The 26,611-nt window shown below is 45.3% G+C and overlaps 1 protein-coding gene across 8 annotated transcripts in view; it reads right to left on the reverse strand.

The window, feature by feature from the left end:
* CDC14B (cell division cycle 14B) overlaps positions 1-26,611 on the reverse strand; it is an 81,394-nt gene that overhangs the window by 22,808 nt on the left and 31,975 nt on the right. For all 8 annotated transcript variants that reach the window (XM_024208964.3, XM_024208963.3, XM_024208958.3 and 5 more), the window contains 8 exons: positions 22,206-22,282; positions 18,394-18,460; positions 17,072-17,134; positions 15,081-15,168; positions 14,515-14,745; positions 7,501-7,639; positions 7,186-7,339; positions 327-427 (listed from right to left, as the gene is read on the reverse strand). In XM_024208964.3, the coding sequence (XP_024064732.1) occupies positions 327-427; positions 7,186-7,339; positions 7,501-7,639; positions 14,515-14,745; positions 15,081-15,168; positions 17,072-17,134; positions 18,394-18,460; positions 22,206-22,282 (920 nt within the window). The remainder of the gene's footprint in view (positions 1-326; positions 428-7,185; positions 7,340-7,500; positions 7,640-14,514; positions 14,746-15,080; positions 15,169-17,071; positions 17,135-18,393; positions 18,461-22,205; positions 22,283-26,611) is intronic.

A 26,611-nucleotide genomic window follows, 5' to 3' on the forward strand; every position in this document is an offset into this window, starting at 1 on the left:
AGCGTTTGTGTTCTAACAGACTGAGCTGTCAAGAACATGCAGATACACAACCAGGCGAGTAGGCACATGTAGCATATACTGGCAGTGGGTCATTCTGGTGACAGAGGAAACAGAAAAGAGAAGGAGAAAAGTTGAATACCATTGTTTAGCCAAAAAATCAAAACAAAAACGATCAACCAGTCACTAAGCCTACAGTGAATTAGTGAATCCATGCTTCCTTTAATCAATGTGAGCATAGCCTTTTCAATGAACATTCAGAATGGGCAAAATGGAAAACACTTCCCCCTCTCTCTTTTGGTATTTATATACACAAAAAGTTGACTTACGTTAGTGGAACTGTGGTTGCAGCCTTTGCCTGCCTTTTACTCTTCAGGGCACGAAGCTTATCACCTTGTGTTACACAGTTTGCATCATCTTCATCACTGTACTGGATAAGTAAACAAATGATAAGACAAGGATTTTAAGTTTTACCCATTAATATCGCAGTTTTATTTTAAAAATTATAATGTACACACACACTAACTTCTTCAAGAACAAAATTTGCAGGTGTAAATTAAAGCACATTTACTTGTATAAATACAATTATATCTTCCCTAAGAAACGGTTACTCACCTTCTCGTAATGGTTGTTCTTCGAGATGTGTTGTTCATGTCCATTCCAAGCAGGTGTGTGCACGCCGCGTGCACGCCAGCTGGAAGATTTTACCATAGCAGCGTCCGTAGGGTCGGCTCCGGCGCCCCCTGGAGTGGCGCCTTCATGGCGCTGTATATAGGGGCCAGCCGACCCCCCACCCCCTCAGTTCCTTCTTGCCGATACTCCGACAGAGGGGTAGGAGGGTGGGTATTGGAATGACATGAACAACACATCTCGAACAACCGTTACGAGAAGGTGAGTAACCGTTTCTTCTTCTTCGAGTGACTGTTCATGTCCATTCCAAGCAGGTGACTCACAAGCCCAAGTCTAGGTGGTGGGGTCAGAGGTCACTGCAGACTGGAGGACTGCGCGGCCAAATGCAGCATCCTCCCTGGCTTGGTGCGTAATGGCGTAGTGAGCCGTAAAGGTGTGGATTGAGGACCAGGTGGCCGCTCTACAAATTTCCTGTGTTGGGATGTGGGCCAGGAACGCAGCTGAAGAGGCCTGCACTCTTGTGGAGTGGGCCGTGATAGGCAGGGCTGGTACACTGGCCCGACTGTAGCACTCCTGGATGCAGGTTCTGATCCAAGCCGAGATCCTCTGTGACGTGACTGGGAGCCCCTTCCTACTGTCGGCCACAGCGACGAAAAGTTGGGTCGACTTCCTGAAGGGTCTCGTCCTTTCTATATAGAACGCGAGAGCCCTGCGAACATCCAGAGAATGCAGCCTGCGCTCCTTAGCCGAGGAGTGCGGTTTGGGATAAAATACAGGGAGAAAAATCTCTTGACCCATGTGAAACGGGGAAACCACCTTAGGTAGGAACGCAGGGTGCGGCCTGAGTTGGACCTTGTCCTTGTGGAAGACGGTGTATGGAGGCTCGGATGTCAGAGCTCTGAGTTCCGATACTCTCCATGCTGATGTGATAGCCACCAAGAACGCGACCTTATATGAGAGGTATAACAGCGAGCATGAAGCCAGCGGCTCGAATGGGGGCCCCGTGAGGACAGACAGGACCAAATTGAGGTCCCAAGCAGGGACAGGTTGACGGATATGCGGGAACAATCTGTCAAGACCCTTAAGGAATCGTCCAACAAGTGGGTTTGCAAACACTGGAGGTCCCCCCCTCTCCAGGGTGGAATGCAGAGATTGCAGCAAGGTGTACTCGAATCGATGAGAGAGTTAGGCCCAGGTGTCTCAGATGTAGCAAATAGTCCAAGATGAGAGGGATCAGGGCGAGCAAGGGGGCCTGACCGCGTTGTGTAGCCCAGAGGGAGAAGCGCTTCCACTTGGCCAAGTACGTAGACCTTGTCGAGGGCTTCCTGCTGCCCAACAGGACCCGTCTGACCTGATGGGAGCATCGTAACAACAGTGGGTTTAGCCATGGAGCATCCAAGCTGTAAGGTGGAGCGACTCCAGGTTCGGGTGAAGGAGGCGACCGCGATCCTGCGTGATCAAGTCCGGTAGAAGGGGCAACCTGAGTGGAACCCTCGTAGACATGTGTAGGAGAGACGCGTACCAATGCTGGCGCGGCCACGCAGGAGCTATGAGGATGAGTCGAGCGTGATCTCTGCGGGCCTTGAGGATCACCTTGTGAATCAAGGGAATCGGGGGGAAGACGTAAAGAAGCCCGTCTGCCCAAGAGAGGAAAAAAGCGTCTGATAGGGATCCCTGACTGCGTTCCATGAGGGAGCAGAATTGATGACACTTCCTGTTCTCGTTGGATGCAAACAAGTCCACCTGGGGATGACCCCAGAGTCGGAAAATTGAGAGAACTACATCCCAGCGGATAGACCACTTGTGACCCTGGAACGAGCGGCTGAGAGTGTCCGCGAGCGCGTTGTGCGTGCCGGGGAGGTAGGATGCTATCAGGTGAATTACGTTCTGTACGCAAAAGTCCCATAATGCCTGGGCCTCCTGGCAAAGGGGAGAGGAGCGAGCACCACCCTGTTTGTTGATATAAAACATCGTTGGATGGATTCTGTGAGGACAGAAACGCACCTGCCTGCCAGCTGGGACTTGAATGCCATGAATGTGAGGCGTACCGCTCGTAATTCCCTGACACTGATGTGCAGTGAAAGATCCTCCCTCGACCAAAGCCCTTGGGTCCGGAGGTGGCCCAGATGTGCACCCCATCCCTGATCCGACGCGTCCGTTACCAGGGTCAGGGAGGGCTCTGGTTCGAGGAAAGGGACCCCCGCGCAGACCACCCGCGGCGCGAGCCACCACTAGAGGGAGTCCAACACCGGACGAGGTAACGTCACCACTGAGTCTAGGGAGTCCCTGACTGGCCGATAAACCCCTGCCAACCAAGACTGGAGAGGGCACAGTCTCAGCCTGGCGTGTCTCACGACATAGGTACATGCTGCCATGTGCCCTAGTAATTTGAGGCAGCTTCTTACTGTGGTGGTAGGGTAACTTTGGAGGCCGAGAATGATGTTGGATAAAGTTCGGAATCTGGCCTCTGGGAGATATGCTCTGGCTTGTGTCGAGTCCAGAAGTGCTCCTATGAATTCGATTCTTTGTGTTGGAGAAAGAGTGGACTTGGCCTTGTTGAGTAAGAGGCCGAGTCAGCTGAAGGTGTGCCTGATGAAGACCACCTGAGCCTCCATGAGTGCCTTGGTCCTGCCCTTGATGAGCCAATCGTCCAGGTAAGGAAATACCTGGATCCCTTGCCTGCGCAGGAAGGCTGCCACGACTGCCATGCACTTTGTGAAGACCCTTGGGGCTGCTGATAGACCGAAGGGTAGAACCGTTAACTGTAGATGAACGTTGCCGACGAGAAACCTGAGGTAACGCCTGTGGCGAGGGATTATCGCGATATGGAAGTATGCATCCTTTAAGTCGAGGGCGGCATACCAGTCTCCTGGATCCAGGGAAGGAATGATGGAGGACAGGGAGACCATGCGGAACTTGAGCTTCTTGACAAACTTGTTGAGACGCCGCAAGTCCAGAATAGGTCTGAGGCCCCCTTTCACTTTCGGTATTAGGAAATATCGAGAATAGAAGCCCTTGCCCCGTAGTTCCCGAGGCACCTCCTCCACTGCCCCTGCTGTAAGGAGGGACTGAACTTGAAGAAGTTGCTCGTGAGAGGGGTCCCTGAAGAGGGACGGGGAGGGGGGCTGGTGGGGCGGGAGGGAGGAAAACTGGATAGAATATCCCTCCTCTACCGTGCGAAGCACCCAAGTGTCTGACGTGATCTGGGCCCACGCACGATAGAAGGGGGACAGACGTGATGAAAAGGTAAGGTTGGGAGGATCCAGAGATCTGACCGGTAGGCCGTCCTCGACCGAGCCCTCAAAATGGTGGTCTAGGCCCCTGTGGAGGCCTTGGTTGGGTAGAAGACCGGCCGAAGGGCTGCTGTTGTTGCCTCCTTCTGCCAGTCCTTGGCCTTCTGCGCAAGGCATCACCTCGATTTTGAGGTTGGTACGGATGCGGGGCCTGCGGCAGCCTAAACTGCCTACGCTGAGTAACAGGGGTGTGTAGGCCTAAAGAACGGAGGGTGGTCCGCGAGTCCTTTAGGCTATGGAGCTGTTTATCTGTCTTTTCTGAGAAAAGTGTGGGCCCTTCAAAGGGTAAGTCCTGGATAGTCTGTTGGACTTCGTGAGGTAGACCGGAAACTTGAAACCAGGCTCCGCGCCTCATGACCAGACCAGTAGCCAACGTGCACGAGGCTGAATCGGCTGCGTCCAAGGCTGCCTGGAGGGAAGCTCGAGTAATCAATCTGCCCTCCTCAACAAGGGCAGAGAACTCGGTTCGTGAGTCCTGCGGGAGGAGGTCCATAAACCTAGACAAAGCCGAGCACATGTGTCCATATCAGCTCACTATGGCCTGCTGATTGGCAATATGCAACTGTAGGCCCCCCATTGAATAGACCTTGCGTCCGAAGAGGTCCAACTTTTTCGCCTCTCTATTTTTAGGTGTGGATCCCTGAAAACCCTGTTGCTCCCTCTGGTTGGCCGCATCCACCACTAGGGAGTCCGGCGGGGGGGTGCATGTAAAGATATTCATAGCCCTTGGTTGGGACAAAATACTGCCTCTCTGTCTTTTTGGCTGTAGGAGCCAATGAGGCTGGGGTTTGCCACAAGGTGCGGGTTGTGTCCGCAATGGTCTTTATGAGGGGTAGGGCTACTCTAGATGGGCCTGACGGGGTCAGGATATCAATTACGGGACCACTGTTCACCTCAATCTGTTCTGTCTGTATCGAGAGGCTCTGGGCCGCTCGAGTAAGGAGCTGTTGGAGGAGTCTATTATCCTCTAGAGCCGGAGCAGCAGAAGTTCCCGCTACTGCCTCATCCGGAGATGAAGAGGAAGATGATGTTCCATGTAGCTGCCCTTCATCTACCACGTCTCCCTCTGTAAGGGCCTGCGGCACACGGTACTCAGGCCGCGCGGCTGGTGCGGGCTCAAGATGCGGCACCGCGGCCGGTACCGGGGTCGCCATCGAACGCCGAGGAGTGCTGGGCGGTGCCTGCGCTGAAGGAAGCAAAGTCCCTGTCAGTGCCGTTGTTTGACCTGGGGGTGCAGTAATGTCTTGTGGCACACTCCTGTCAGACGGCGGTGCTGGTGGCATTAGCGGCGATGCTGCAGACGCTTAGGAGACGGAAGCGGTTCGTGAGCGGGGCCCGTACGCCTGACCCACTGACTGATGGTAGGCCCATGGCGTCCAGAACGGCCACTGTGGAGGTGGTTGCCACTCCTGCTGTTGATGCCACTGTGGCGGGTACGGTTGGGCACTCCTACGCGAGGACGATCGTCTGCTCCTCGATCTGTTAGAATTGTAGGAGTCCGCCTCTGCGTCAGAAGTCTCTGAATATGAGGACATCGGAGGAGCGGTACCCAGTGTCGCCGGCGGGGGTGCTCGCGCCGGTGCCGCTAACGTGGCGCCGCGTGGAGAGTGCGGTGAGCGCATTGCCGGTTTACCCTTAGAGTGATACTGGGGCCCGGCGGCAGCCGGAGGTTCTCTGCACCGGTGCGGCGATGCCGGCACCGGAAGGCTCAAGAGGTCTGATGCGGCCTCAAACGCCTCCGGCGTCGATGGGAGGCGGACTTCCTCCATCATGTCCAGGGATCTGTGCCGTTCCGGACTTGACCTTGCCCTCTCTGGGGCAGGAGTCAATGGGATGGCCGGATGGGTCTGTGGCACGGGTTGTCCCGTAACACTCGTGGACTGCGCCCGACCTTTAGAGTCCCGGTGGGGAGATTGTTCCGTCAGTGGCCTGTTCTTTTTAGCCGGCACTGGCGATGGAGAGCAGCGTCTTGTAGAAGATGATTTCTTATGCGCCGACTCTCTCCGGTGCCGGGGTTTCGGGGCCTTGGCCTCACGACTTCTCCGGTGCCGGGGCACTGCACACCGAGGATGAAGTGCTGGGTGCCGGCTCTGAAGGTCCGGGATCCGAGTGCGGCCGCAGTGCCGCCTCCATTAGGAGGACTTTAAGTCTCTGCTCTCTATCCTTGAGAGTCCTTGGGCGAAAAGCCCTGCAGATAGTGTACCTGTCCCTTTGATGGGCCTCTCCGAGGCACCGTAAGCACGAAGAGTGCGGGTCACTTTTCGGCATAAACTTCCCGCAGTCCCGACAGAGTTTGAACCCTGGGGACCCGGGCATGCCCCAGCGGGGCGGCGAAAAGTTGGGGAAAACCCCCCAACTGATACCTAACTATCTAACACTAACAACTAACTAAAACTATTTACAAGAACTATAGAACGCTGCCACGATTGCTAAAGAGCAAGAGAAGTTCCAGCTAGCCGTCACCGGCGGTAAGAAGGAACTGAGGGGATGAGGGGTCGGCTGGCCTCTATATACAGCGCCATGAAGGCGCCACTCCAGGGGGCGCCGGAGCCGACCCTACGGACGCTGCTATGGTAAAATCTTCCGGCTGGCGTGCACGCGGCGCGCACACACCTGCTTGGAATGGACATGAACAATCACTCGAAGAAGAACTCAAAGTTAATGCTTTGCACATTTAAATGCAGTAACTCATGAGCTATTCATTCAGTATACCACCTGACTTTGAAATATTGGAAAGTATTTTCAACAGTGCTGCTTAGATATAGTATTATCTTGGTTTCTATTCCTTCTTGGCATTCACATCTTTTCCTATACTTGGCTTTTAAAGACCACCACATCGCCTTTTACACTGGATGCCAGTGACTAAACAAAGGTATCAGACAGTGTTATAGAAGTCAGCTGTCATGGTAGGAAAAGGCATTTCAACAATTAAAAAAAAAGCACATTTGAAATAGAACAAGGATACTTCCACTTGCAAACTTCAAAACCTTGATATGTGTCTGTTCTAATATTTACCTAGTGAATGAAAAAGTTTAAAATATAACAATGATGCTCCTATTTCAACTGCAGAGTGCACTTCCATTTTTCACACTTGTTGTCCATACCTTTTTGCCCCCAAATCTTTTAGTATGAAAAGGAACATAGCAAAACATACAAAAAGAATCTGATATCTTGAGCTTTATTGTACCCATGGCTTTGTCCATGTCCTAAGAGGTCCTCAACAGCAGTTAAAACTTTTACAACAGCAGAACATTCGGATGATTACCAGTTCAGAGTCTTTTCTGTTGGCTCTCCGGTTTTTTGCATCATTAATTGAAATATCATCTACTCCTGTGAGGATTTTTGAAACAGCAATTTTGCGATTTCCCTTTAACTTTGCACGGAAAATATCTCCTTCTGTCCAAAGTTCTGTCTGTTTCCTATTATGGAATGGAAAAGATAACGATGTTATAACTTTCCAGAAATTAGCAGCGTTGCTTGCTTTGTTTCTAAAGGAATTAATTTCTAATTTTTCTATTAAAATACAGTTTTTAATTAGTTTTCCAAATTATTAATTCTAACATAGTAACAGTCTACTTACTCTACAAGGAAGTGCTGCTGTGGTCCAATTACTGAGCCGGGTCTATTTATTCTAATCCAAGCAATGGTTTCAGCAGCTGTCATCCTATAATGCTTCATAATATAACAGGCTATAAGTGTGCCAGTTCGGCCAAGACCAGCTGTGTAAGATACAAGAGAGGCTTCTTTTTATATACATATTTTTACATAGAGTTTAGTTTTAACTAAACTTTTAAGAACTAAAACTAAATCACTTGTGTTGCTGCTTCTATGATTGACAAATATTTAATTGCCCATCTTACTAAATCTATCGCTAGCCAAACTTACATGGGGAGTAGTGTTTTCAAAAATTATGTCCAATATTTGTAATGTAACTTATTGTTTGAATAAAAGTATTACACATTTTAGGTTTAGAAAGTGACTTTTCAGTATATCACAAATATGCTTTTGAAATCAAGCCTTTCAAAGTCAGCTGCTTTTTATGTACAGGAACAAATTATAAAGACAGTTGTCTATAGCACTATGCATCATAAAATACTTTAATATACCAATAAAACCTGCATATGAACATAATATTAAATACTCAACTAAGAGTATATGAACTCAAAAATTGCCTTAAAGTAGGATAACTACCAACGCATCCCCTTATCAAGATCTCAGGGGGAAAAAAAAGAGACAGGCTTTGCAGTATGCCCTAAAGATAAACAAATCCAAGTCTCTGGGAAACAGAGGCAGGGAGAACCTTTCACAGAAAATGCCCTGTCAATAGTCCTCTCCCAATTTAACTTGCCAGGCAGGAGGAGAGAGAAGAAGGGTGTGAAGGAAGAGAAACTGGCTCCAGCGTAAGTGCCTGGACTGATCACAACTGCTGCCTGGGATGAGAGGCTGTTTGGCGATCAAGTCCCAAAACTATTTAGGAATTTACTGAACACCACCAATATCTTCAACTCTACCTAAAAGCTAATAGACAGACAAGGCAAATCATGCAGCACTGATATAAACAGGCTTGACAGAATTAGATTTCTATTTTTTGTAATTTTGATGGCTGAAAACAATACTTAATCATTTTTTTTCAATTTTTATCAATTTAAATGTTTACAGTTGGGCAAAGTAATAGGGGAGGGGGTTAGACAATTATTTAATGACAGTATATATTGAGATTTAAAAAGTTAAAGCTTTATAACTGTCAAAACATCAATTGTCAATATCATATGTCAAAATATAATCAAAATCCTTAAATCAAATTCTAAAGTTCTCAAGCAGCATTTTTCTTACTTTGCCCATCTGTAAATTTCTATCATCATTGATGGAAATATTTTTTTGATAGTTTGAGTGAGTATAGCAAAATCAATGTTAATCAACATTTACCAATAAAAATGTAAGTCTTCCAAGCCTAGATATGTGTGCTTTGAATGTGCTCCTAATGTAGGGTTGGATGTAAGCCTTCTTCAATAATGAACACTGTGTGACATACACAAAATTATCACCTCCAGTCAACAGAAGGTCTCCTCCTGGCTCCCAGACCAGCACACCTTTCCTTGGACAAAGAAGGCAGGAGGGATTTCTGCTGTGCTTGTGTGTCATCTGGGCATCTATGGCCTGGTCTACGCTACGAGTTTAGGTTGACTTTAGCAGAGTTAAATCAAATTAAGCCTGGACACGTCCACACGACGAAGCCCTTTCTTTTGACTTAAAGGGCCCTATAAACCGGTTTCTTTACTCCACCTCCGACGGGGGGATGAGCACTAAAATCGGCCTTTGCGGGTCAGATTTGGGGTAGTGTGGACAGAATTCGACGTTATTGGCCTCCGGGAGCTATCCCACAGTGCTTCATTGTGACCGCCCTGGACAGCACTCTCAACTCAGATGCACTGACCAGGTAGACAGGAAAAGCCCCGTGAACTTTTGAATTTTATTTCCTGTTTGCCCAGCGTGGAGAGCACAGGGGACCACGCAGAGCTCATCAGCACAGGTAACCATGATGGAGTCCCAAGATCGCAAAAGAGCTCCAGCATGGACAGAACGGGAGGTACGGGATCTGCTCGCCATATGGGGAGACGAATCAGTGCTAGCTGAACTCCGTAGCAGTAAACGAAATGGCAAAATATTAGAAGAAGTCTCAAAGGCCATGAAGGACAGAGGCCATAACAGGGACGCACAGCAGTGCCGCGTGAAAATTAAGGAGCTAAGGCAAGCCTACCACAAAGCCAGAGAGGCAAACGGAAGGTCCGGGGCAGAGCCGCAAACATGCCACTTCTACACGGAGCTGCATGCCATTCTAGGGGGTGCAGCCACCACTACCCCAACCGTGTGCTTTGACTCCGTCAATGGAGAAACACGCAACAGGGAAGCGGGTTCGGGATACGCGGAAGATGATGATGATGATGATGAAGATGAAGACAATGAAGATAGCTCACAGCAAGGAAGCGGAGAAACCGGTTTCCCCAACAGCCAGGATATGTTTATCACCCTGAACCTGGAACCCGTAACCCCCGAACTCACCCAAGGCGTGCTCCCAGACCCTGAGGGCACACAAGGGACCTCTGTTGAGTGTACCTTTGTAAATATTACACATGGTTTAAAAGCAAGCGTGTTTAATGATTAATGATTAATTTGCCCTGGCAATCGCGGCCAGTACAGCTACTGGAAAAGTCTGTTAACGTGTATGGGGATGGAGCGGAAATCCTCCAGGGACATCTCCAGAAAGCTCTCCTTCATGTACTCCCAAAGCCTTTACAAAAGGTTTCTGGGGAGGGTTGCCTTATCCCGTCCGCCATGGTAGAACACTTTACCACGCCAGGCCAGTAGCACGTAGTCTGGAATCATTGCATAACAAAGCATGGCAGCGTATGGTCCTGGTGTTTGCTGGCATGCAGACAATATCCATTCCTTATCGCTCTTTATTATCCTCAGGAGAGTGATATCATTCACGGTCACCTGGTTGAAATGGGGCGATTTTATTAAGGGGACATTCAGAGGTGCCCATTCCTGCTCTGCTGAACAGAAATGTTCCCCGCTGTTAGCCACGCGGTGGGGGGAGGGGTGAAGTGATCATCCCAGAGAATTTGGGGGGGGGTGTGGGGAGAGGGGGTAGTTGGGTTTGTGCTGCATGTTAACCCGGAAACCCCAGCCCCTCCTTTTACATTGCAAACCCATTTTAAATGGCCAACCCAATGGGTCCTTGGTATGGGAAATGAGGGCGCTACTGTTTGAAACCATTCCCACATGTTAAGAAGGTATAAAAAAGCCAAAAGACTGTGGCTTACAATGGCTGCCTGCAAGCCGAATTCTGTTGCCTGGCACTGCGTGAGTGATCTCTCACACCAAACCGGCAGGCCCTCAATATAAGAGGAAAAATGCGACCTTGTAACGAAAGCACATGTGCTGTGTAATGTGAACAGCAAAACTTAACGTGAAAGAGTGTACCCATTGTTCTCTAAAATGTGTCTTTTTTAACCACCTCTCCCTTCTCCTCCACCAGCTGCAAATGTTTCTCCTTCGCAGAGGCCAGCGAAGATCAGAAGGAGAAAACGGCGGACTCGGGATGATATGTTCACGGAGCTCCAGATGTCCTCCCACGCTGAAAGAGCACAGCAGAATGCGTGGAGGCAGTCAGAGTGCAAAAAAGCACAATATGAACGAGAGGAGAGGTGGCGGGATGAATCGCGGGCTGAACAGAGCAAGTGGCGGGCTGAAGATGATAGGTGGCGTCAGCTTGCAGACAGAAGGCAAGAGTCGATACTCCGGCTGCTGGAGCATCAAACTGATATGCTCCAGCGTATGATTGAGCTGCAGGAAAGGCAGCAGGAGCAGAGACCGCCGCTACAGCCCCTGTGTAACCAACAGCCCTCCTCCCCAAGTCCCAATGCCTCCTCACCCAGACGCCCAAGAACACGGTGGGGGGGCCTCCGGCCACCCAGTCACTCCACCCCAGATGATTGCCTGAGCATCGGAAGGCTGGCCTTCAATAAGTGTTAAAGTTTTAAAGTTTTAAACTGCACTGTGTCCTTTTCCTTCCCTCCTTCCCCACCCATCCTGGGCAATTATCCCCCTAGTTGTGTGGTGAATTAATAAAGAATGCATGAATGTGAAGTAACAATGACTTTATTGCCTCTGCAAGCGGTGCTCGAAGGGGGGAGGGGAGGGTGGTTAGTTTACAGGGAAGTAGAGTGAACCGGGGGGCGTTCATCAAGGAGAAACAAACAGAAGTTTCACACCGTAGCCTGGCCAGTCACAAAACTGGTTTTCAAAGCTTCTCTGATGCGCACCATGCCCTGCTGTACTCTTCTAACCGCCCGTCTGGCTGCGCGTAATCAGTGGCCAGGCGATTTGCCTCAACCTCCCACCCCGCCATAAATGTCTCCCCCTTACTCTCACAGATATTGTGGAGCGCACAGCAAGCAGCAATAACAATGGGGATATTGGTTTCGCTGAGGTCTATCCGAGTCAGTAAGCTGTGCCAGCGCGCTTTTAAACGTCCAAATGCACATTCCACCACCATTCGGCACTTGCTCAGCCTATAGTTGAACAGATCCTGACTACTGTCCAGGCTGCCTGTGTACGGCTTCATGAGACATGGCATTAAGGGGTAGGCTGAGTCCCCAAGGATAACAATAGGCATTTCAACATCCCCAATGGTTATTTTCTGGTCCGGGAAGAAAGTCCCTTCCTCCAGCTTTCGAAACAGACCAGAGTGCCTGAAGACACGAGCATCATGTACCTTTCCCGGCCATCCCATGTTGATGTTGGTGAAACATCCCTTGTGATCCACCAGGGCTTGCTGCAGCATTGAAAAGTACCCCTTGCCGTTTATGTACTCGGTGGCTTGGTGCTCCGGTGACAAGATAGGGATATGGGTTCCGTCTATCGCCCCACCACAGTTTGGGAATCCCATTGCAGCAAAGCCATCCACTATGACCTGCACATTTCCCAGAGTCACTACCCTTGATATCAGCAGGTCTTTGATTGCGTTGGCAACTTGGATCACAGCAGCCCCCACAGTAGATTTGCCCACTGCAAATTGATTCCCGACTGACCGGTAGCTGTCTGGCGTTGCAAGCTTCCACAGGGCTATCGCCACTCGCTTCTCAACTGTGAGGGCTGCTCTCATCCTGGTATTCTGGTGCTTCAGGGCAGGGGAAAGCAAGTCACAAAGTTCCATGAAAGTACCCTTACGCATGCGAAAGTTTCGCAGCCACTGGGAATCGTCCCACACCTGCAACACGATGCGGTCCCACCAGTCTGTGCTTGTTTCCCGGGCCCAGAATCGGCGTTCCACGCCATGAACCTGCCCCAGTAACACCATGATTTGCACATTGCTGGGGCCCATACTTTGTGAGAGGTCTATATCCATGTCAATTTCCTCATCACTCTCGTCGCCGCGCTGCAATCGCCTCCTCGCCTGGTCCTGGTTTTGTTTTGGCAGGTCCTGGCTCTGCATATACTCCAGGACAATGCGCGTGGTGTTCACAGTGTTCATAATTACCGCGGTGATCTGAGCCGGCTCCATGATCCCAGTGCTATGGCATCTGATCTGAAAAAAGGCGTGAAACTGACGGAGGGAGGGAGGGGCGACTGATGACATGGCGTACAGGTACAGGGAATTAAAATCAACAAAGGTGACTGTGCATCAGGGAGAAACACAAACAACTGTCACACAGAATGGCCCCCCCCAAAGATTGAACTCAAAACCCTGGGTTTAGCAGGCCGTTGATTTCACGGAGGGAGGGGGAAGCAAATGAATACAGAACAAATCTGGTCCATCTATTTTTTAGATCTTAAGCTGGCAGCAGACGGTGCAGCATGACTGATAGCCCTCAGCATCTTCTGGGTGCTTGGCAGAAGATACTGTACTACGACTGCTAGCCATCATCGTCAAGATGGTTCAACAGGACTGCCGGCAGGACTGAGTCTCCAGGAGACAAAACATGTCTGCCCAGGTGCCTCTGATTGAACTGGAATACGACGATGACGGATACCAGTCGTAATACACCATCTACTGCCAAAAGGCAATTAGCTGCTGCTGTGTAGCAATGCAGTACCACGTCTGCCGGCACCCAGATGACATATGGTGACGGTGAGCTGAGCTGAGCGGGCTCCATGCTTGCCGTGGCATGTTGTCTGCACAGGTAACCCAGGTAAAAAGGCGCGAATTGATTGTCTGCCGTTGCTCTGACGGAGAGGGAGGAGCCTGACGACATGTACCCAGAACCCCCCGCGACACTGTTTTGCATCATCAGGCACTGGGATCTCAACCCAGAATTCCAATGGGCGGCGGAGACTGCGGGATAGCTACCCACAGTGCAACGCTCCGGAAGTCGACGCTAGCCTCGGTACTGTGGACGCGGTCCGCCGACTTCATGCACTTAGAGCATTTTATGTGGGGACACACACAATCGACTGTATAAAACCGGTATCTATAAAACCGGCTTCTATAAATTCGACCTAATTTCGTAGTGTAGACATACCCTATGTCTACCTTGTAGAAGGCTGAATAGGGTCTGGGGACATGCTCAGTGCAGTTGTTATGTAGGAGCTCCGTAGAGCAGAGAATGTTCAGTGCAAATGGAATGTTCAGGTATTTTGTCAGCAAACCTCTAAAAAGCTTTATTAAATCTGTGCAAAATGATTATTTTAGAAGTCTTATCATTTAGCCAGTTTTGGCTAGCTACTAAAGAAAATAAAAGCAGCTATCTCCATGGCACTTAGGACTAACACTCTGCCAAATTTATAGTTTCTGCTGAAAAGCATGGAGATGCTAAAGCTCTTCAAAGAGATGGTTGGAAAAAGAAGTGTTAACATTGAGACCAGGGAAAAATAGGCTTGCAAATCTCATAAGCAGCTGAAAAGATTTGCCAAAACAAACCAACAAAATCAGCTGAAGCAGAGAACATTAGCCAAAATGGTTACAGTTTGGCTAACTTATAATCAATTGGAAATAAGGGCTTATGATGCAAAGTGTCAGGTAAGCTTAACTATAGGCTTTGCTATCAACTCTCAACTCCACCTTGTAATATGAACTGTGCACATAACATACCTTTGCAATGAACTGCTATAACACCTTCAGCATTTTCACAAATATTTAGGAATGTTTTGACTATAGTATCACTAGGTATGCTTCCATCAGCAAAGAAGAGGTCATAATGCTCAAAACCAGCATCTGCAAATCGTTTGGCATCATACATTTTTCTGTTAAGACGTATTATAGTAGTAACCTTGTGTCTTCTGAAATATGGGAAATAGGCCTCAGGAGCATGGTGGGGATAACCTGTAGGCAGAAACAAAGGAACTAGTCATGAAAATTGCACATCCAAATGAAAAAACAAACAACATGTAAAATACCTTATTTTAAAGTTATGTCCAATAGAAAAATTCCATTTTCAGTCAGTGAATTTTTAAACAGTCAAATTCAAATAGAGCTAAAGGAAGTCTTGAGCTTTTTTATCGCCAAGTGTTCCTCCTCCCCACCCCACCGCCCAAAAAGCTAAGAAAAACATACCATTGGAGGAACAATTTTTTTTTAAAATGATAAAGTTGCTGTTACTCATAACAATCAATCAAATACATAGTAGTAGCATATGGGTTTGTGTCCCCAAAGCATACCATTTTCAGTTTTACTTCTTGAATGAGGTCCACTGAAGGCAATGAATTTGTTTGGTATTATCCAGTTAAAATCCCCATTTTCTGCTTTCTGTCAAGAGAAAATGCATGATTTACCATTATCCCTATATTTCAGGAGTGGGCAAACTACGGCCCACAGGCCACATCCAGCCCGCCAGCCAATTTAATCCTCGAGTTCACGCTGGGAAGTGGGCTCTGGGGCTTCCCTGCTCCTGCCAGGGAGCGAGATCGGTGGCCACTCCACGCATGCCTGCTGTGGCTCCCGGAAGCAGCAACATGTCCCCTCTCCAGCTTCTATGTTTAGGGGCAGCCAGGGGCCTCCACGCGCTGCCCCCACAGATCCCATTGGCCAGGAACTGCGGTCAATGGGAGCTGCAGGGGCGGCACCTGTGAACAGGGAAGCACGCAGAGCCGCCTGGCCGTGCCCCCGTGTAGGACCCAGAAGGGGGACATGCCGCTGCTTCCGGGAGCTGCTTGAGTTAAGTGCAACCCGGAGCCTGCACCCCTCAAGCCCCACCACGCCCCAATCCCCTGCTCCAGCCCTGATCGCTCTCCCACCCTCTGAACCCCTAGATCCCAGTCCAGAGCACCCTCCTGCACCCCAAACCCCTCATCCCCAGCCCCACCCCAGAGCCTGCACCCCCAGCTGGAGCCCTCACCCCCCAACACCCTGCTCCAGCCCAGAGCACCCTCCTGCTCCCTGAACCCCTCATTTCTGACCCCACCCCAGAGCCTACACCCCCAGCCAGAGCCCTCACGCCCTCCTGCACCCCAACCCCAATTTCGTGAGCATTCATGGCCCGCCATACATTTTCCATACCCAGATGTGGCCCTTGGGCCAAAATGTTTGCCCACCCCTGCTATATTTGCTTCAAAAATACAAAGCCAAATACAAGCCCTGTCGGTGTAAGCACCTTTCTAGTCTGCCCTTTGCTTCATCAATAAAATGCCAAATGCTCTCAACCTCTCCAGGGTTTTTCTTTCTAAAACAAACTTCAAGTGATGCAATTAAGTCCCCCCCAAATAGAGCCACACTCGGATTTTTTTTTTTAAAGCTTTTGTAAATTGTCCCATTTCACCTTTATCTACTATATTAGTAATTACTTCATGCAACTCCAACAAGTCCTGAGTTTTCTGTATAGATGCCTTGCTGCTTTGCCTTTAAGAGAGTATATTTATCCAAGTCTTGTAGTACTTTAGCTGTACAGTTACACACAAGGAATTTCCCATAAACTGAGGTGAATTTCATGGGTTTGGAATTCCCAAGACCAATTATTACTTTTTTTAAAGGGATAATGGTGCTGCACTTCTGTCATCTCTCTATTACTTCCCATGTAAGTTTCTTTTAAATGAATGCCAACTGGTCTAGTGATTAGCTATACTTGAATTTGTTCAAGTTGCTCATTAACTTCTCCAAGAGCAGATCCTGCCTATGAGAAGTGACGTTGGAACTGAAGTTTATCATCATCATCCTACAATGGATAAAAATCAGATGTGGAAAAAAAAAGTATCTTTAACTAACTACCTCTTTCCAGATACCTTAACTCCACTTTACTTCCTATGCTCTTTCATCTCTTGAGCCTACAGTCACAAATGCAGCCTTCTAACTCCCCTGTGTTTAAACTTAAATTACCTATCTTGCTCTCTTAGATCCTTAAATAAAGATGTATGGTAATAGCTCTTTTAAAAGCAGAAATGGAACTGACAGCAACAAAAGCAACAGTGCATATCACAAAAAAACTGTCTTAGCATTTATAGTAACACTACCACCATCTAGTGCTTATAATCCATCAGTAGATCTCAACACACTTTAGCATCTCAAAAGAACATCAATATCATTATTCCTATTTTAAAAATGGGGTAACTGAGGCACAGAGGGGAAATAACTTGCCTCAGGTAACCCAGCAGGACAGGAATAGACCCCAGGTTTTCTAAGTCACGATTCAGTGTTTATCCCCAGGCCACACACTTACCTCATAATGCTCATATTCATTTACATCAAAAGCACTGAAATCCAGGAAGCCATATCGCAAAGCCTAAAATCCACAATACAACTTTTAACAAAAAGAACCTTCATCAAAAGACAAAATGCATCACCATTTTAAATTTCTGTATACCCCTTATACTGGACTCTCAAAGTTCCTTTCAGTCCTATGATTCTGTGATCTCTTTTTCACCACTGTGCCAGAGTAACATTTCCTCATTATACTAACTCCATTAATTGGACTGAACTCAATTGAATTCATAAACATTTTAACACTTGTGAAAATGCTGGAGTTGTGGAAAATATTTAGCATTCAGTCTTGGTCCAAAACAAATCCCTCCATTCCTGTATCCATGTTATATATACACATCAATACAATTAAGGATAAATAAGCAAGCCCACTCTTTTCTGATTTCACTTAAAAATAAAACCAGAACCAGGCCACAGAATCATTCATGGCAACAAGTCTCAGAACCCCAGTCAACTAATTCAGGCTCACCAGGCTTGTTCTATGGACTAAAAATAGCAATGCAGACATTCCCGCTGGGGCTGCATCTTGGGCCCTAAATAAAATCCCTCTGACAGGTTTCAGAACCCGAGCGGGAATACCTATACTGCTATTTTTAGCCCTATACCACGAGCCCGAGTCAGCTGACCAGGGTTCTGAGGATCGCTGCCACAACTTCTTCTCCCTGCCCCCACAGTGTAGATATATTCAGAGTTGCAATAAACCCTTGGATGACTAAATTAGTGGTGCAGAAGGAATGAAGGGGCCTGGCAACCAGTTACCTGATTCAAGTATTTTGTCTTTCAAGCTCAGAAACAAATGTTGAAATAATAAGGCCACGGAGTAATGCAGGCTCCTTCCTACAGTCATCATTAAGTTACACACAACCCCTTTATAATATATACTATGCTGACTGTTTGGAAGACCAGTCATGGAGGGCTGTTTGGTCCAACAACTTACCAATTTCCACATTAGTATCAGGATGTTAGAGGTAAAATGACTGGCCTGAACAGCTTTGCCCATCTGACTCCATGGCTCCTGCTAAGATTTTCCCTAGGTAACTCCCATCCAGGGAAGAACTTGCTCTATATTAGGGTGCCAGACCCCACCTAGACATGCTCATTGGATTCCCCAGATATCAGTCACAGGAGCTCAATTACTATACAAGATGTATAGACTAGGCAGAGTCAGACACATTGCTGTGACGAAGGTCTAATAATTAGGCCCTTAGTTTCATGAGCAAATTTTGGCTGTATTATAATTAGCTGACAAACATATAAACAAAAAAAAATTATTTTTTTTACCTTATTTATTGCATGAAAGCTGTCAAGCAATGTTAGATGAAAACTGCAAGTACCAAATGAAGCATCCCTGTAACACAAACATGTGAAATCAATTTTGACAGCCGACAGCATTTCTAGTTTCATAAGCAAAACCGCATGAGTTCCCTCATGCAGATCCAAGACTAAATGAATGAAAATGTTATTTTCTCAAGAGCCAGCAGTAAAAAGATTTGATTATTAGTTACTTTAAAATACTCTACTGTTTTCCAATCTTGAAGTTTATTGATTTAAGTTTTAACTTATTTTTTATTGCTTTACTGGTATCTTATGTTAAAACACTTAGACGATCCAACATTAAGTTTATTTTAGCCACCTTTTTTTCAACAGAACTGCCACTTTCAGTTTTTGTTGGGAATAAAAGACTTTGGCAAAGTTTAGTGAATTTGGACAACCCACTTCCTGAAAGATATTTATCTTGTTTGAAAATAAAATTTTTTTAGAAAACAGTTTGTATACTGTGATTCCTTGTGTACTGTAAGATTTTCGGAATCTGACAAAAACACTGCACATGTGGATGGATAAGACTCAAATTACTTCTAACACCAACATTCCCTGTTTAAGTAATTACATATATGGCAGTTTAACTTTTCTAACCAAAAGATTAAAGAAATAGCTATAGTAATATTTAAAAGAGAATTTTCCTATACTTAGAGCTTTAAAATATTTAGCTGGACTATGCTTAAAAATAACAGTCTGGTTTTCATTATAGCTCTTTTTCCTGCCATTCTTCTTAAATCATCTTAAGGTAGGAATAGAATGTTCTTGGTACTATGTCAGTTATTGAGAAAGAAATGACTCAATGAAACTGATGAAACCACGAACTTAGAACTGATCTAAGGTAGGAAAACCCTATTCCCTATTGTATTAAAAAAAAAAAAGTCTCTGAATTTCAGGATTATATATTTTAGTGGAATAACTGTTGGGTTTAAAACATTTAGAAAGCCAGCAATTATACTGTCAATGGCAATTTATAGTGGCACACAACACTTCCTCCCCTCTCTCCTCCATTTCTGTCAGAGCATGGAAAGAAGCACTTTAAATTGTCCACTTCATGCTGCACTATGGGATTACATATTTGGAGTGTCACTGATTTAAAGTCTCTCTTCACCGTAGCACTCTCTATGGTCATGTCTATCCCTCATTGTTGCTACAGATTTATCACCCACTACTCTCACCAGCAACTGTGCTGTTTGAGGCATTAGAGTGAAGTAGTGTCTGGTTTAGGGTTTTTTTTAAATGTGTAACAAGAAACACTTTGTTATAATGTTCTGACTAAAAATGACAAAAAAGTGAGAATTTCAGAGATCTGGCTGCATCTACTCTCTCTGCACTCTCCCCTCCTCTAATGAGTTAGTGTGAAAGGGGGAGGAAGGGGAAAGGGAAGTAATAGAAAGAAAAGGAACTCATTCAGGAAACTGACAATAGGATACAGAGAATTTCTCTAAGACTTTAATATAAATTCCTCTATTATGAAAGACCATAATAAGTAACTTATCTGATTGCAAAAAGCAATTCCTCTCTCACTGGCTAATGAATAGTCAGCATGGACATAATCTAAAAACAACAGGACCCTAAAGCACCATCTCAACTCATAATTCTCTTCAGTGGCTTCCTCCTCCTAGTTGCATCAGGCTTGAAAACCATGGGCAAAATCCTGGTCCCACAGAGCTCAGTGGGAGTTTTGTCTTTACTTTAATGGGGCCTGGATTTCATCCCAAAGGCTGTACATAGCTATGCTGCTGCCAGAACTCACCTCCTCTCATTCCCCCTCATGTCCTCCTCATTCCTTTCTCCCTAAATGATCTCTTTAGTCTCAAACGTTATGCTTCTCATCATACCACCTTTACCCTTGTGGAAGGTCCCCTCTTACATGATAAACAACCTCACACTCCTCCAAATCTCTTTGCAGCTTAGGTTATAAGCTTTTTGGGGCAAGGTCCATTTTTGTCATACACGTGTGTGTACCTAACACCATGGGACCACGGTTAAGGCCTCTAGGTACTACTGCAATATAAACAAACAATAAAAGTCAGTGGTGTGAATTAACTCATTTTTCCATCACTAAACTCTGTTTAGATGTTCTAAATAAGGTATCAGAATAGAGAGATTTAAAAAAAAAAATATTAAAATAAATTCTAAAAACGAACATGATCAACTTCCCTTGAAATATAATACATTACCATTTGTCTACTGCAATCGCTTCTTTTCTATGCGCTCATCCCCAGCACAGTCTGTTTTTCACTGTCATCCAATTTAGATTGGAAGCACCTCAGACCAAGGACCTGTTCTTTCTATAGGGCTTTAAGTCACCATATGTATCTGTAGCACTATGTAACTATAGTAAAACCTATCTTAGGTGACCAGAGGATGAGACCAAAAAAAAAAAAAAAAAAGGATTAGGTGGCCCCTTCTACAAGTTTCTCTGCAATACTAATCACAACTGACATCACCACTCTTCTTGACAACCTCTGACGCAGGGAGGATTCAATAGGTATGAAGGCTGAACGCCTCTCAATCCCAGTGCACATTGACATAGCTTGGAGAACATTGCACTGTTCCACTGCCTGTGTAAGACATATTTTATGGATAAATGTCACTATTCAATGTCACCAAGTCTATCGAACAACTTTCATAAACACTGAATTTACTCTATGCACTCTAAAAAGTTACTCCCAGAAACAGATGCATGATCTGCTGGGAGGGCAAAAACCACAGTAAAAAAAGAGTGGGTAGGAGAGAGAGAAGAGTTTGGTAGAGAGTTATTCCTCAAGAAGAGTCCTATTACTGCCATTTATTGGAACTCTGAAAACAGGCAAAAACAGCTCCCAAAGGCCTACTACTGTTGATAAGGGAAAGGGAGCATGCCAGAAAACCAAGACATTACAAAAAATCTTGATGCTCCCAAGAAAGGGAGAAAGACATGAGACAGTTGCTCTGATAAGAAATGCTCACTTGATTTTAGAGTCAGGAGTGAACAGATCACACTATAAATCTACATGTCTAGATAGTAAACTGGAGTTTTTTGGTTCTCCCTTTAACTTCCTGCATTTTATGAAAGCCTGTTTGATTATTGGATAGTTTTATCTAACTTTTGAAAGCCTTACTGTTTTAGTTCTTAGGAGAACTTTACAAAATTGTTCATGGTCAGGACCTATCAACCTTGTTTATCTACTGGATAAAAACCGAGTGGCAACAAGAAGTCTGTAGTCTGGAATACCTAAAATTATATCCCCTCAGAGGTGAAGCAACCATGAAGCAACCTTTTTATTTATTTATTTTTAGATGTTTCCTCATTGGTAAAAATTTCATTTTACACAAAAAAGTACTACATAATAAAGCATTTATTTTAGGGGAGTGTGTTCAGCAAGTGACAGAAAAGATGTGTCAAAATTATTGCAGTCACCACAAAGTATTTATATAAATAGATATTTTAGTATGAGTTTAAGAGAATTCAGACTGGGTGACTAATGGTATTAATTTAGAATTCGTTAAAATTAACTGTTCCAATCTCTCTTTTTAGTGTGAATTCAAAGGGGGAAAAAGCTAATGAAAGTAAATAGTTATGTAAGCTTCCTCATATACTGTACGTTTGCCAGCACACTTCAGTACTGACCTGCAATATCCCTGTCACTCCACTATCTGACCTTGTTTTCATCAGAGACTGCCAAATATGTTGAGATGTGCAGCAGCCATAGGCAAGCGAACCAAACTCAGTGCCTCTGAACACCGTACAGTGATCATGACACACAGAATTCTAACACTTTTATATTTACCTGAAAGGAAGATAAGATACGTTTCCAGCCAATAAGAGCCTGTACACATCTTCGGGTGATTCTCTTAAGTATATTATCTATTTTTGGAAGACGGAAAGAAAATATTTTTAATGGTAACTTTAAGCTACCTATTAATAACTTTCAATGTTTATTGTAAAATATTAAACTAAATGCCATAAAAAATACCATATGCTTGATAACGTCTTTTTCCTATAAGCACAGCATCAAGAATAAAAGAATATAAGCAAACAATTATGTGATAGACAGAAGCAAAGCATATAACATACTGGCCATTATCAATGTAAGAGTATGAATCATAGCATCCACTGTATAGACATCAGGATTTGTGTTGAGTTTCAAATCCCAGCGAAAGTGCTTTTGTGACACTATTGTACTAAATATACAACATTTTTGCTGTAATTCTCTGTAACATATTCTTCATGGACAATTTTGTACAAACTTTAAAGTGATTAAAATTTAAAAGAAATATAAGAGAACATAAAACCTCTAGGGCACCAGCAAAGCTGCTATACAGTAATAAGGGGGAATGTTGATCCTTCTAACATTGGAGCTGTAGGAGATCACAGTATTCCAAATCTTGCATCGCCTTCACTGCACAACCTGAACAAACACTAGGTTAAGCAGTGTCCATTAATTAAATCCAGATGCCACCAAAAAAAAGAAGAGTATAGCAGCCTAAAATGTAATAGAAAGTAAGAAACCCCAAGAACATAATGAGGGCAAAATATATCTAGTATTAATTACTGAAAACATTTTACTGTTAAAAGAAATCAGGAAAGGATGCCAGCTTCACAAAACCCCAGTTCATTACAGATTATGTCTAAAAAGCTGTCTGCACCAGGAGATCGCTCCCTAGCTGCCAGCCACTGTCAGCAATGGTTTCTCTTGAACCAGTACTATAAATTGTTTTTTCCATCAGTCATCCTTTCTGCAACTGTGCTGAAAACAATTTTGCCCTATTTATACTAGCTATTACACCATTTTCAGCACTGGTTAAAGGGCACCTATTGTTGACAGGAGCTGTCAGCAATGGGTCAGTTTCCAACTGTAAGATGGGGCCAGAGAGTTTACAGTAGCCCTTGTGACGGACATTTGCTATCTCTCATTAGAACCACTATGTTATTAAATATAAAGAAAAAAACTTTATATAAGAACACTGTACTTTACTGAAGTATAAATCTTAAATGTTTAAATTGTTGAGATCATGTTTTAACATTTTAAATTACTTCCTAAGTCTTTGTTTTTTAATTTGACAAACATTAAACTAAGTACTTTAAAATCATTCAAATTAGACAAATTCACATTTCCTTTACTAACAGCCACTTTCCCCAAAATTTCTTGCCAACAGTATTTTTAGTTTGTTTTTAAGACAGAAATAAAGTAAAAAAGTATCTACTTAAAATTTTCCCTCACCGTTTAAGACCTTTTCTAGGCATATTTTCTCTCTCTTTTTTTTTTTTTTTTTTTTAAAGTTGGCATTGCCTTGTAATTACAGTTACACAGCTGTAAAGCCAAATCTGAAGTTTAACAAAATCATGGGTGAGGGGAACCATGTTGGTAATAAAGCTGGAAACAGTTCCAAAAATAACATAACATAAAATGACATAACATAAAACATAAAATAAAGTGTTTACTTTTACTGTTTTTTCTCTGGCAAGGAGAATAAACAGGAAAATATTTAACATTGCTGGTAGCACAATGAAACAAAAATAAAACTATTTTTTAAATTTTAGCTTACTTTTGGTCATTTAAATACTCTGAATCCCTCCAAAAAATTGCTTTCTTTTACTCAGACCAACATCCAGGGACAAAGAGACTAAAATTAAGTACAAAATATTGTTCAAGTACTATTCCTCAGATGTCCATCCAATTAGCATTCCCAGGATGATGTAGTTTAACACCACAATTATCAATTAAATGGTTTGGCTGTATAGGCTGTATTCCAAGAATAGTCAAGCTTGTTTTGATAAAGCGGACGACACGACACATCCAGCATCACTACAATGCAGGTTATTCTCAACCTTTAACATAGCGCCAAAAGCTGCACACAGCACTCCACAATCCATCACCTGTACTACGAAAACAAGATTCCCTTCCCCACAGAACAAGGATAGCAACTAGAGATGCAAGCAAACAGTAAGGGCCTACACTAGTGCCTAGTCTACACTAAAAAAGTAGAAATGCAGCTTATACCATCTATCCTCCTTGCATACATGCAGCTTATACTGGCAAAAGAGTACATTTGCCCAAATGAAATAAACTATACTGTCCAAAGCACTTTTTTGCCAGTATAGAAGTATTATTTAAAAACAAAAACAAACAAACAACAAAAATCACACCCTTAAACAACATTATTATACTGGCAAAAGTTTTAAATGGAGACCTGATCTGAGCAGTAAAATGGTTATAAAACGATTTTAAACACAAACACACAATCTTAACGCTCAGCATACAGACAAGGACAGTTGTTTTTAAAATTATGTCAGTGAATATGACTTTCAGCACAGCAGTCCTTAACTACACTTATGGCTGACATGTCTAATATTTGCACACACGTACACAGTAACAGGATGTCATCTTCCAGGGTAGACAAGACCTAAAGAGTGAATCAGTGTGGAACACAAGTCACTGTAGAAGGAAGATTCACCGAATAGTTGAGTTTTTCAGAACTTGTGCAGACAGGGAATGATCTTGATGAACTTCAGGAGGGAGAATGTTCTAGATCAGTGGTCACCAACCCATAGATTGCGATCGACTGGTTGATCCTGGAGCCTCTACCAGTCGATTGTGATCTCCGGCCACTAAAGGTCCGGCAGCGCAGAAGGGCTAAGGCAGGCTCCCTGCCTGCCCTGGTCCCACACCGCTCCCGGAAGCGGCCAGCACAGTCCCACAGCCCTGGGGGGAGAGGAGGCACAGGGACACAGGTCTCCACACAGGATGCTCCTGCTTGCAAGCACCGCCCCTGCAGCTCCCATTGGCTGGGAACGGGGAACTGTAGGGTCCATGCTTGCAGGCAGGAGCAGCATGCAGAGCCAAGTGCCCCCCACCAGGGGCTGCAGGGGAGTGCTGGACGCTTCTGGGAGCAGTGTTGGGCAGGGGCAGGCAGGGAGCCTGCCTTAGCCCTGCTGTACCGGCGACCAGAAGCCGCCCAAGGTAAGTGTTGCCCAGTGGGAGCCCACAACCCATACCCCCTCCTGCACCCTGAACCTCCTTCCACACCCCAACCACACACCCCAGCTCTGAACCCCCTCCCGGAGCCAGAACTCCATACCCCCTCCTGTACCCCAATACTCTGACCCAGCCTGGAGCCTCCTCTTGCACCCAAACTCCCTCCCAGAGCCCACACCCCCTCCTGCACCCCAACCCCTGCCCCAGGCTCAGCCCAGAGTCCCCTCCCACACACACTCCAAACCCCTCAGCCCCAGCCCTGAGCCTGCACCCCCTCCCAAACCCTAACCCCAGCCTGGTGAAAATGAGGGAGGATGGGGGAATGAATGGAGTGAGCAGGATGGGACCTCAGGGAAGGGGCAGGGTAGATCCTGGGTTGCACTTAAATTCAAAAAGTGATCTTGTGTGTACAAAGGTTGGAAACCACTGTTCTAGATATTAGAGATGACACATAAGAAATTGCAAAGACAAGTGCTGATGAAGGAGTTACATGGTCCTATCAGTAAAAAGTGGCTTGCATAGAACTTGGGTACAGGATATGGTGAGTAGGTGTGATGTTATGGGGTGCTTTAGAGGACGTGAAGAGAGGCTCAGCATTTACACTAGGGTAGTCAATAGCGGATCATGTGCCAAATCCAGACCGCCAGATGTTTTTGAACGGACCCCCCAATTTTTATTTACTTATTATCATTTTATCTGGAGTCTGGACATTGACTATACCTTGACAAAAAACAATTACCTCTGCTTTACATCATAGATGGAAGGCTACGAAGAGATTCTATACATGTTAAAAAAAAAAAAAAAAAAACTCTCTGCAGTTGCACAGTGGAGGAGGTTATAGTAGTCACAGTGAAGAGAGGTACAGACTGGTGCCTTGCCAGTGCAGATTTTAACTAATGGTCAAATTACAGAAATATTGTCGAACAACCAGCAATGAGATTTGATGACGACGACTAAATGGGAGGGAAGGGAGAGTATAGACAAAGATGATGCTGAACTTATTGTGAGCTTGGAGTACAGGTAGGATGGTCTGTAAACAGTGACAAAGGAAGGGGAAGAGGAAGGGTTTAGGGAAGAAAAACCTCAAGTTTTGACACATTAAATTTAAGATGGCAAGGGAACATTTAAGAGAAAATCTTGGCCACACAAGCAAACATGCAAGACTAAACCAGAGGATGAAAGGTGCAAGTAGCAAAATAGGTTTGTGAATCATTGGC

This window comes from Terrapene carolina, unplaced genomic scaffold (genome assembly GCF_002925995.2).
Source record: "Terrapene carolina triunguis isolate 2854851 unplaced genomic scaffold, T_m_triunguis-2.0 Scaffold113, whole genome shotgun sequence".
NCBI lineage: Eukaryota > Metazoa > Chordata > Testudines > Emydidae > Terrapene > Terrapene triunguis.